This window comes from Trachurus japonicus, chromosome 23 (genome assembly GCF_045865225.1).
Source record: "Trachurus japonicus isolate A0001 chromosome 23, Traja_1.0".
Taxonomy (NCBI): Eukaryota; Metazoa; Chordata; class Actinopteri; order Carangiformes; family Carangidae; genus Trachurus; species Trachurus japonicus.
Genome location: NC_140929.1, coordinates 24,798,154 through 24,811,194, shown reverse-complemented (window position 1 = coordinate 24,811,194; position 13,041 = coordinate 24,798,154). Strand labels below are relative to the sequence as shown.

The following is a 13,041-nucleotide window of genomic DNA, read 5'->3' as shown; positions in this document are numbered from 1 at the left end:
TGGGAGAGGCACAATGGAGAGCCGGGGCCCTTTTCTGAAAGCGGGGAGCTCAGAAAAAATGGTGGCACATTATGTGGCATAGAACCCTATTGTCTGCCTTCTGGTTGCTTCAATCAACAGGCCATTGTCTGGCTGCTTAAATCAAAATGACTCAAATACGGGCTCCGTAATGATGCCCTCTCAGCACTGCATACTGAACAGAGAGACTGACTGACTGAGGGAGAGGAGAGGAGAGGAGAGGAGAGGAGAGGAGAGGAGAGGAGAGGAGAGGAGAGGAGAGGAGAGGAGAGGAGAGGAGAGGAGAGGAGAGGAGAGGAGGTAAAATACAATCATAACATACAAGAAAGGGGCCTTGTCATTAAATATCCTGAGAAAATCAGAGTGGGAGTGGAGGATACCGGTGACAAATTGACACTGCTCCACAGATGTTTTCATCTGGTCTCGTTAGATCACATTAAAAAGTTGTCAGGGGAAACACGACTTTATCAAACATGGCTGAGAGCAAGACTGTCGGAGGAAGACAAAGACAAGGAGAGAGAGGGAGGAGACGGAGGTAGACAGCAGGTGGTAGTCATGCACAGAACAACATTTCCACAAACTCTGATCAGCGACAGAGGAGGAAGAGTCATTTTGCTACGTGAGTCCTGTGTGGATGGAGAGAGGAGTCCTAATCTCCCCACTGAAACGTATATGAGCTTGAAACACAGGCTTTCATTCAGCTGCAAGTATTGTACCTGTGTTTGATTGTGTGTGTCTGTCTCTCTCTCCCATACACACTCGCACATATATACAGTATGTAAATGTGTGGAGTGGTGCGTGCCCTCAGCTGTTCCACCTGATAGCTGTTCAGATCAGGAGTCTCAGATCAGCAGACTCCTTCAACCATCAGGCTTTAGAATCCGCTCACTCTTGCATCATGCACTTCACATGTTCTTTTAACCATGAAGACACTGATCTGTTTGCAGATTCGCTTCTTAAGATATTACTCACACAAACGATAAGCGTGTCACTTCCTCTCACCTGTCCTCAGGCTCGCCACTCTTCATAACCCTCAACTCCCAGAAGCTCTGTGGCTCCCGAGCAACTCTGACACACCAAGACACAGCCGGGCTGACATATTGACAGACAGAGAGACAATACGGACAGACAGACAGACAGACAGACAGACAGACAGACAGACAGACAGACAATACACATATGGACAGACAGACAGGCGGACAGACAGAAAAGCAAAGGTTAACTCAGTGTTCAGGAGAGGGGATTAAGACAAACAGAGCAGTTGTGAGTTACCGAGAGCGTGTGAACATTTGGGTTGCTGTGTGTGTGTGTGTGTGTATGTGTGTCTGTGTGTCTGTGTGTGTGTGTGTGTGTGTGTGTGTGTGTGTGTGTGTGTAATGGCAGCTGCTGGCTCGTGCTGTGCGGCTGAACACCTGAAGCTGTCACACACACACACACACACACGCACACACACACACACACAAAGACACTGCAATTGTGTAAGAAGTGCAGTGTTTGTCTGCGTATGCGCCTGTGAGAAAATGGAGTTCATGTGTGTGGCAGGTGAAGTCTTGATTGAATTAATCATTAATGACAGTCTCTGTCACTTCTAATCACTGTGCTGTATTACAGCTGCAGCATGGCACTATCATTACCTCTGTCCTCTCATTCACCGCACACAACAAGATGAGCAGACGCACACATGTACTATCTTCTTCTTAACCTTTATTTAGAGATAAAAGATAAAAGACCCATTGAGATCAAGACCTCTTCACAAGGCTGACCTGGCCAAGAAATGCAGCCGCACACGTCAGAAACATTTTTCAAGTTTAATGGAAGTTGTTTTTTGGTTTTTGTTGTTCAGCATTTCGTCCCCAGTAACATGAAGACAGTTTACCGCCATAAAACACTTTCAAATCCATCTTTTTTCTATTATGGCACCAAACAAACGTAAATGTCGTTATTTGTTGTTATAATTTCATTAAAGCTTATTTTGTCAGGTTTGGTTTGTTTGTTGAGTTACATCATATGTGAAAGAACTAGATCACCCAGGGCTAACTAGAGCAGCTTTTCAAAATAAATGTTTTTTTTCTTTGTCAACTCTAATTCAATGATGAAAGGATTTAATCAGTGAAGCAGCACACACTGAGTGGGCACAGTTAGGCTTCAATCCAATGTTTAGGACACCTGCATCACCATTCACTTTATCTCACACTATTTGCAGTTAGAGACACAGCTGAAAAAGGTGTAATCCCATTTAAAGACATAGGTATTAATCTAAGGGGGGGTGGGGGGGGGGGGGGTCCCAGGCGGGGCGGGGGTGCAGCAACCTTCACATCCAACACTTTTTTTCCTCCCCTGAAAACACAGAGGAGTCCCGCCGAGTAATTAGCGTGTGTCAGATAAGTTGACAAGCTCGTTAACACGCCGCATCATCCGATACCGTCGCCTTTGTTTGTGTAGGCTTCTGAGAGGAAGTTAGCAGTCTAATTAGCATAATTACGACTGCTGATTTATATGGCTGTAATTAGCAAGCAGATTTCCGCGTGTTGTGGTCTGATGGAGATACTGCCGCCGAGGAGGAAGCAGGAGGAGAGGAGATTCTCTTACACTGAACGCTATGTCAAACACACACACACACACACACACACACATATACACACACCTTTTGATTTTCACAACTAAATCTACTACACAGAGTGGGGAAATCCAATACATGAATACAATGAATATCTACAGGCCAGAAACAAACAGTACACAGAACATTCCCCTCTGAGTAGTTGGAGAACAATATCCTGCAGTTTTATGGAGTAAGTAGAGTATCACATAGTGTAGTAACAGCTCTCTGTTATTGTACATTTGATTCACCAAAGGTGAACCGGTACAGCCCAGACACTCAGGAGCAAAGTTGTGTAACTGTTAACAAAACAAATAGTCGATTATTAACAGCAGTGGTGTCATCTAACAAAGAGAAGCAACACATTGGTTATGACTTTGAAGTGTGTGGTTTCTAGGCGTGCTGGGGTGTGTGTGCTGTGTGAGCGTATGTGTGGAGTTGAGGGAAATCCCTGTGGAGAAACTTAGAGATTCTTCAAAAATTAACACACACACAGACTCACCTTTTACATACATGACAACTGGAAGCAGAGGGAGCGCGTTTGAGTGAGAGCATGAAAGAGTGAAAAGGCAACGTAGAGGCATGACCCGTCTGGCAACTTGGCCTTAATTACAGCAGACGTTCACAGTAGGACAGTGAATTAGTGCAGTTACTTCTCATCACTACTGTAAAACCCCGGGGTCAGTGGATTACCACACACACACGCACACACACACACGTACTGTACGGACACATGCAAACACACACAATGCAGGGTGCCGTCAGGCGATCTTAGCAGCTTCCTGGGAGATGTGGGGTGAAATTGGGGTCAAAGTTAATCGGTGAGCCAAAGCAGCTCCTGCAGTAGTGAAGCAAACAGCATCATCTGGAGACCAGGGCTTTCCCGGTGGCTCAGCCAGTTAAAATACATTTTGTGACACAGGATGAATAATTGAGGGTTTTCACGCTGGCTCATTTATCAAGCATGTGTGTGTCTGAAGTCAAGGTCCTTTCCTTGTCAGTCATCAGGACTTCTTCCCTCAGATAGAGAAATGGTGCAGATACATTATTTACAAAGAGTACTACACATACATGGAAAGCAGATGGTGCATATTTGACTGAGCTTCCTTGAAAGGAAGATATTTATTCATTTGCAAAATAAGACTTGGTAGCAATTGCTCCCAGCCCTTATGGCTTGTGACCCATAAAAATGAAGTAGTGTGTAAAATATGCTCAAGATCCCCCTTCCTGAGCTGCAGCACTAAATAATGGCCATAAGTGTTTTTGCATAACATGATGATGTCACAGTGGAGTTGCCCTTTGACCCATTGGATATAAAATATCATCGCTTCTTCTTTTTATCCTATTAGACATCAATTCATGAGTTATGGCCAAAAATGTGTTTTATGAGATCAGTGTGACTTTAACCTTTTACTGTCACATTCTTGTCAGTTCATCCTGGACTCAAAGTGAATGTTTTTGCCAAAGTTTGAAGAGTTAATTCAAGGTGAGTTCACCTAAAAATGCCCAGCCCCTCGAGCTCTGGATGCCAGCGGCTGTCATTGGTGCAGTAGCATAAAAAAGCAAAAATTAAGGCAAATGTACATATTAGGGTTAAAATAATGAGTATCCATTAATCTAGATTACATAGTTAATTAAAGCAGAAGTAAGCGATCCGGTCGTTTTGGGTAATGCTGCGTTCCAGGCAGGCTTTTGAAACCGTAAGTTACAGCTTCAAGTCACGACTTACGACTTTGTAGCGTTCCAGGCAACCCACTTGTGTTTTTCCGACCTGTTTTACCTGTGAAAGTGCACTATAACGGCCACTCGTAACTTCCGACCCGTGAACTCGCACCAGATCGAACTGGTACGACTTCACAGGTCGGAAAAACACGAGTTACGAGTTGCCTTGAACGCACCATAGTCTTGTCAGCCGATGGAGTTAGCAGTCCCCGCCCTCATCATGGATCTATTGGTCCTCGTCCCTACGTCACACACAGCCCTTCATGCCGTTCTCTCTCCTCATTGGATAAAACTTGTAGGATACAAGAAAAGTTTTCTCCTCGGCTCAGAGCAGAGCAGAGTGACTGAGAGACCCTTGTTTCGGTCCAAACACTCTATGTAAGTGATTGCTGTCGGAAAATATAACTATTTAAGACTTATATTAACACAAAAATATCGCTTACTTCTGCTTTAATAAATTCACCAATTATTTGTTTGCCCTGTATAAAATGTTCTTATGCACTAAAAACTATTGGCTGTTATAATATTTTTTGCATTTTTTCCAAGAAAAAATACTTGGATCAGTTAATTGAAAAACCAGCTGAGCGTTTCACCTGTAATAAATGTATAATAATAATAGATGATGTTTCTTTCAGGTTCAGTGATGGATCTTGTTCATGTTTTTCTTGTGGGTGACCTGGCCCTCAGGTTAGGAACCACTGACTTACAGGACGTCCTACAAACCCCAAAATGACAGAGAAATGATGTGAAAGTTTGAGGCCAAACTACATCAATAGAAGTTTTTCTATATGCACACATTTGTATGACTGTGCGTGTCCTTGATGAAACCTGAGTTGGCTCTGACCACACACACCAGCAATCACACAGGTAGTAATGACGTAGAGGCGTGACTGATTAGCTTCACACAAACACACACACACCTCACCTGCTGTCTTATGTGGGTCGATGGAGTGGGCCGTGCGCTGCTGCGTATTTGCCCTTGTGTGTGTGTGTGTGTGTGTGTGCATGTAAGTTCTGGATTGACTACATTAATTAATGCAGTGCAGATGAGTCCCCTCGGAGCTGTCTAATTAGACATTAGCATGGAGATGTAATTACCTGAGAGGGCTCAACACGTTTCACTTAACTACTCTCCCTCCTGCATGAAAGACCTACACTGAGCAGGTAGGACTCACACTGAGCGTGTGTGTGTGTGTGTGTGTGTGTGTGTACAGCTACCTACATGAATGTACTGACTGAGTGTGTTCACTGCTTTGTACATGTTCAGGTGTGTACTAATAGAAGATGCTCCTTCTCATATACCAGCAGAGACTTAATAGATTTGCTGCAAAAATACAAATAAAAAAACATATTCCTTTCTTTTCCTTTATGATTTTACTCATATTTCTTCCTCTTCTTGTCTAAATCACTCACTTTTTACTTTAACCATGATGCACTGTGGCTGGTCGTGCTTTTTTTTTTTTTTTTTCCTCCACCCGCGCTTTCCATCTCTTTCTAGTTTGGGTCGAAAGTGCATTAGGCCTCCGTACGCAGCGACATGGGCTCGATTCTTGATCAATATCCACCACTCTACTGGCAAACAAAAAAAAAAAAAAAAGAAGAAGAAGAGAAAAAAAGGAGACGCCTCTCTGCTCTTCAGTCTCCAAAAGCCTTCCTTCCTCTTAGAGGAGAAAGAGAGCCCAGATCTGAGAGATTGTTTGCCAGCATCGTCATGGCAACCATCTCTGCCAACCTTGACACTAGAATTGCATTGTCTGGGATCCTGATATTAGATAAATAAATTACCCAACCTTTGTCGAAGCACACACATACACACACACACAATACATATGATATATGCTAAATCTCAAAAACAAAAATGAAAAAAAATTTAGATATAAGCAATGCACACGATGCCATCTGTATGGGCAAACACAATCTCTGCCATCCACACACACACATACATTGAGCTCATACACTACAATTTGCATCCTCTTTGATAAAAATAGACCGTTAGGCCGAGCCCAGAGGAGACTGTCGATACAATCCGTAAGACAACAGATTGTGAGAACCCCGTGAACTCCAATACAGCCCGCAACACACCTCTCAAAGCACCAGGAAGAAATCTATGGGCTGTAAGCATTGTCTTCTTATCTGTAGATGGTTCTGTCCTGTTTCCAATAAGGATCAATAGCATTAGCATGTCTGACAGAGAGAGAGAGACACAGAGAGTGAAAGAGAGAGGAAACGAGACAAAGACAAAAAGAGAGAAGGATGTTTACTGCAACTGAAGACTTTTAGCCAGAGCCAGACTAATCTTAGTTTCACAGCTTTTCTGCATGCACATTTTGAATGTACATTGTGCAGTCGATCTTTATCAATTTCTTCCACCATACTGTATAATGAACACTAACCTTTATAGTGGATGTAATGTTTGTAGCTGCTGGGAGGCCACACATGAAGCTGACCACCAGTCCTCAACCAACCCTATCTGGTTCATGTCTGACCGTAGACTGTGTGAGTGGGCTGGAGGACTTGCAGGAGGAAGAAAAGAGCAGTGAGCTGTCGAATGATTGTATCTGTAACACACTGAACTATTGTGTGTGGGAGCACTTCAGAGGAAACTGGTGTCATGCTTTTGGACCCCACAGTATATACTAATCCACTGTTTGCTTTGGCCTAAAAGTGCCGAGCACATCTGTTAACACAAGGTATTTAACACTGAAATATTTGATTGATTGATTTTTTCACTAGTGACCTGAAGATGAGGACACTGACTTTATCCAACTAAATGAAAACTGTATGAAAGATAGAAGAAGTTATTTACTGAGTGCAGTCCCTTGTAAAAGGGATACTTCACCCAAAATTGATAATTCACCAACCAAGGTTTGTTTGTCGTTTTAAGCCATTGGATGTATGATGTAAACACTGAAAAACATCTCACACATGCGCACAAACATCAACACAGCCACTGGGAGCTACTGCTACTACAAGGCTAAAAACAGAGATCAAATTCATTTTCTCCAAACAACTTTTTTATGTTGCGGCTTCAGGACACTTGGGTCAGTACTGACGAGCAGTATGGAGGTATCTAGATGTTTAGTAGTGTGTGTTTTGGACGATTCGAAATTGAGCACTATCCGCCGCCATTATATGAAAATCCGCTGCCAGCCGTACCCCCCCTGGAACTCCAAAAGCATTTTGATGACTCTGAAAGTTCTCTAAACCCTTCCTTGGCATGACGGTGAGTAGACAATTGGTGAATTATAGCTTTTGGGTGAAGTATCCCTTTAATTCTGCAATTATTATATATCTTACTTGGTAAAGCTACTGCACAACATGGTGAAACAACATTGCTTTGCTTTACTGTAAGTAGCTACCTGCTGTACAGTTGTTGAGAGTGGTAAGACACAAAACCAAAACACGGAGCTGAAAGACACTAAAATGCTGCATGGGACTGAGGGCAATAGCAACAGCAGAGGCAGATGATGGTTGTCTCTTAGTGTGTGTGTCAGCACAGTACAGTGTGTAATCACTTCATTGATTCTCTTCATAGAAATACTGATTAGTGCAGCTTAGTAGTTAATAATGTAGTACACAAATTACGTAAATAAACTAACATTCTTCCTTGTCATCACATACATTCATACATTCACATACTGTATGGTTTGATCATTTGTTCTATTCAAGTATGACAACAGTAGAAAAACAGTGTGAGACACTCTATTATGTCTTTACAAGCACAATAATTAATTTTCCACAACTGTCCTTCAGCCCATCAGGGTGAAGATTAACTGAGTAAAAGTTGTAATTCCACAGCGCTGAAGTTGAAATGCTTGTGCCTATAGCATGCTGGCTAATAGAGAATGTTAATGGAATCATGAAGCAGCTTATCATGTGAATGAGAACAATAATGAAGAGACAAAGCAGAGACAAATCCATTGTAAGTGAGGTGGAATTATGTCGGCTCAGTGGATTATAAAAGGCCTTGATCCAGTGGGAGTTGAAAAACATGGCTGCAATTCACACACATTTTTACACATGGACATACACACAAATACAGTCGCACACCAAGCCATGCACATGCACATATTCTTCAGTATGTCAGAAACCCATGAGCATTAATACCCAGTAATATAAAAACACACCGACACTCGTATGCATATTACACAGCTACACACACGCGCAGACACACAGGCGCACTGACACAAACGTCAAACCTTGATATCAACTCGTGCTGCCAGATAATTGAATTAATTCAGCTGAAGAACAACTTCACAGATTAGCGACTTAACTTTTCAATAATAAGAAAAACCTCAGCCATGCGTAATAATTACATTTGTCTCAAATGAGGGCAGCCGTCGAAATGTATCATGCGTTGCCATGCACCCACATTTTAACCACACGCTTGCTTGCATGCACGCGCACACACACAGGCACCTCCCTCAGCGGCTGAGAGATAATATTTGCTGTTTTGCTGTTTGCTGTTGCTGCTGGGAACTGATGGAAGTGCTGCTCTGCCATTCATCTGCACTGACATGACACATTAAAACAAGGGTTCGGGATTTTTTGGAGAAAAACATGAAAATAAGAAGGTGTAAAATAAAGTTGAACTAGAAACTATTCAGCAGAATTACTACAGTATATGTCTCAATTTAAGAGTACAAGAGGCTGATTTTAAGATTAAAGCAGAAGTAAGTGGTCCGGTCGTTTTCGCTAATGCTGCGTTCCAGGCAGGCTTTTGAAATCGTAAATTACAGCTTCAAGTCACAACTTACGACTTTGTAGCGTTTCAGGCAACCCACTTGTGTTTTTCCGACCTGTTTTACCGGTGAAAGTCACTATAACGGCCACTCGTAACTTCCGACCGGTGAACTCGTACCAGATCAAACTGGTACCACTTCACGGTCGGAAAAATACGAGTTTCCTTGAACGCACCATAACAGTCCTTGTCCCTACGTCGCCACATTCACGGCGTTCCTTGGCTGCACACACAGCCCTGCATGCCGTTCTCTCTCCTCATTGGATAAAAACTGTAGGATACGATACATGTTTTCTCTTCGGCTCAGAGCAGAGCAGAGGGACTGAGAGACCTGTGTTTCAGTCCAAACACTCTATGTAAGTGATTGCTGTCGGAAGATATAACTATTTAAGACTTATATTAACACAAATATATCACTTACTTCTGCTTTAAGATTAAGATTATACTTTATTATCAGATCACTCTGAAATTTGTCTTGCGTCCCATGACGTCCAAAGTTTCACATAAATAATAACAAAATACAAAAAACATACATTTACAGAAAGCATAAATGTTACCCTCAAAAGTCCACTTAAGTGACCACTGAGCGGTATTTTCATTCACCCTGTCCTTTCACTGTATATACAGATAAACACATCTGCCTGCAGATGTGGCTCAAAGACACTTGGTAAGATCCAGGTCGATTCATTCACCCACAGCCATTCAGAGCTCAACTGAAAAGTCTGCTCCTCTCCAAGAGGATGTATTCAGCCATGTTAGTTCTGTTCGGTCACCTGCTTTGGGCAGAATATAATGCAGAAAATGTGCATGGCAAGTGAGGGGCAACAAGGGCTTTGCAGACGGCGGTATTGATTAAACTACAAGTGTTACTGTTCTGGCAGATGTGCAATCCAACTGTAGAGTGGTGGTGAAACTCATTCAGTATGAAGCCAGAGCTCTGAAATATACAAAAGACCTCCCCCCAAGATCAGGCCATGTAGCATTATAATTAGGGCTGACCCGATTATCATATTTTGATAATCGAAGCTTCGCGGATATAAAATCGATTTTAATCGAAGCTTCGACTGCCGGGGGGGGGGGTGCGTGATGGGGGGGGGGACGCAATCGTAGTGGAAATAATGAAAGTAATGGCAAACAAACACTGCATATCTCCAAAATCAGGCCGGTTTCCAGGACGCCAAGTAGCCTACTCATTTTAATGTAACAAGTGCCAATGAGAACCGGTGTCAGAAGCTTCGAAGCTTCGATTTTTTTGGGTCAGCCCTAATTATAATCCCAATTGTGTTTAATTTTTCTTTCTGCCCTTGTTTTTTTTTTTAAATTTATATGAATCGAGAAATTCCAGAAGACCGCGTTCAACTTAAACACACACACACAGTCATCCAGTCATGAGCAACATGTAGCAGTGAACAGCCAGGTACAGTGAGGTGAGAAAGGTGCGATGTATATTTCATTGCCCCACGACACTGAATTGTGAAACTGCAAAAACAAGCCATAAAAATTCCAGAGGGTGCACTGAAATCCTCACTAGGCACCATTCCTACCTCTCCCCCTCCATCCCTGTTTCTCCCTCTCCCTCCGTCTTTCTCTCAATCTGCTGTCTCCCTCTCCTATTTCTGTCTATTGTTGGTACAAAGCATCCCATTCAGGCCCCGGTGACTTCTCTTATGGCCGAAAGCAGTAGGCTTAACGGACAATGCCCTGCAAGGAAACAAAAGCCAGTTTATTAGGCTACGGAGTGACAGAGAGAGATGGAGAGAGAGGGAAGACAGAGAGAAAAGAGTGGCACTCAGCGTTCCATTGTGGCTGGACTCACATCTGGTGGCCATGTGTGACCGGAGCAGCAGGGCTAATGATGGGCTTCCTGAGGCCAGCTCAATTAGGCCAGGCCTCACCGGACTCCCAGAGAGAGAGGCAGAAAGAGAGATGACTATCGACATGCTGCTTCAGTATTTGTGTGTATTTGTGTATATGAGTCAATCTGCACTATATACAGTCGCCTCCTGCTTGGACATGTGAGCGCATGCGTGTGTGCGCGCCCGCGACATGCCTGCGTGTAAATTTCCATCGACACACTCCTGAGTACTGTCCTCCTTATTCTTTAGTCCAAATGACACCTCCCCTTAAACACACACAAGCGCGCACACACACACACACACACACACACACACAGACACCCTCCTCCCGAGTGGGCTAAAACTAACTAACAAGCCGTAAAGCCATTAACGGTTAGGGCGCTGCTTTGATGGCCCAACTCAAGATTTCCAACACACTTAAAACGACACAGGGGGGAGAACAAAATGGTGAGAGCCTGCAACCGTGTCCTCAGGCATGTGTGTCCATGTCTGTGTGTGATGTCTGGTGTGTGTGTTACATTGTGTTCGACTGAGCACCGAATCAGATGGGCTCCTGTGACACTACCATCCCTTATTATTCCTGCCTCGCAAACTGTTCACCCCAGAAGACACAGACTGAAAAATACAAACCTAATAAACAGCAAAGAAAAGCCCATCTGTCTGAGTTAATACAAGGCTTTATTGGAGAAATTTGATGCCAATTCTTTGCATAATCACGTGTTACTGGTCAGATGTGTATAATTAGTATTGCATAAGCAATTGCACAAACAAGAACCGGGGTTATTTGAGGATTTAAGTTTTAGAACAGGGACATAACCAAAACAATATTAAGTTAATGTTTCAGACGTGACGATAGTCTGGGTCCTTTATTAGTGGTATGCATTGAAGAGACATAGAGGTCTGCTGGATTCTCTTACATGATCCTGTTTGGGTTTCCTAGTGTGAATAGAAACAGAGGGACACAATTTAATAAAGCCCTAGGAATTACCACTTCACATCATTGATATTGCTAGAATCAGTTGTGTCAAAGAAACAACAAATACAAGACTTAAAAACTGACCTGTCACTGATTTAGAAAAGTGAAACTGTTACTCACAAAGGGAGAAAAAAAATCATATATCTAGAAGGCAAAAAATTAAATAAGGAGCTTTACACCGAAACATACCAAAAATATCTAAAAACTTACCGGGAAATCAAACTGATTTGATTTAGCACAATCATGAGACCTCCTTTTTTTTTTTTTTTTTTTAACCAAACATGACGCATAAGCTGCACTGGAATGTGTTTTTGCACATTAACCGATTTTGCAGATTCAAAACTTATTCAACTCACTGAATGGTCTTTAGTGAAACTATGGTGAAACAAAGGTGAAAACTGGAGCAGGTAACCATGGAAAGTTTGTCTGAACACACGCAAGGGATATCTGCAATGTCACTCGCCCAGGAGTTTAGAAGATGTGTGTGTTCTTCAGTTAGATCTACAGAGTGTCCTGGATATTATTATTATAAACAGTGATTCCGCTGCTGTAAAAATGATTGTTGATGCTCAATAAATCAATTCAGTTTATTCTAATCCTGCTGTAAATTTCATTTTACTTACAACTTAAAATAACATGAGCATCAATACAATAACAAATATAACATTATTAAGCTGGGTGGTGAGCTAGCACAAGGATAGAGGGAAGAACCATACATGCACTCTTCAGTATTTGTTTATCTCATCATCATCATCATCATCACACTATTGAACAATGTTACTGCATGAGATTTTTTAGCTTACCACTTAAATACACAGACTTGAATTGAGGCATACAGACATCTCACTGACTCCATGGCAACATTATACTTCCTGTTTTCATCCCCTGGCAAAGTGTTAGACATGAAGGACATTCATAATGGATGGTACTGAAAAAAAAAAAAGAAAAAAAAAAAAGATTTCAACTCAAACTTTTTTTTCCTGTGGAATATCAGAGTAATTTGTCATGAATACAGTGTGTTTAGGATAAGGCAACAAATACAGCTAGTTACGATTAGGAGAAGATCATGATTGTGATAAAAGTGGAAGACAAACATGTCCGTCACTTTGACCTCCACATGATTCTGGATGGA

The 13,041-nt window shown here is 42.4% G+C and overlaps 1 protein-coding gene across 5 annotated transcripts in view; it reads right to left on the bottom strand.

Annotated features, from left to right (window-relative positions):
• The window catches only part of sox5 (SRY-box transcription factor 5), a 241,086-nt gene that overhangs the window by 116,074 nt on the left and 111,971 nt on the right, over positions 1–13,041 (bottom strand). Inside the window, exon 1 of one of the 5 annotated variants that reach the window (XM_085769734.1) lies at positions 1,021–1,081. The exons of 3 other annotated variants lie outside the window; for them this stretch is intronic. In XM_085769734.1, coding sequence (XP_085625860.1) covers positions 1,021–1,046 — 26 coding nt within the window. In that variant the 5' untranslated portion in view covers positions 1,047–1,081. Of the gene's footprint in view, positions 1–1,020; positions 1,082–13,041 lie in introns of those variants that run through there. One more of the 5 variants, XM_085769724.1, reaches the window with a different exon arrangement.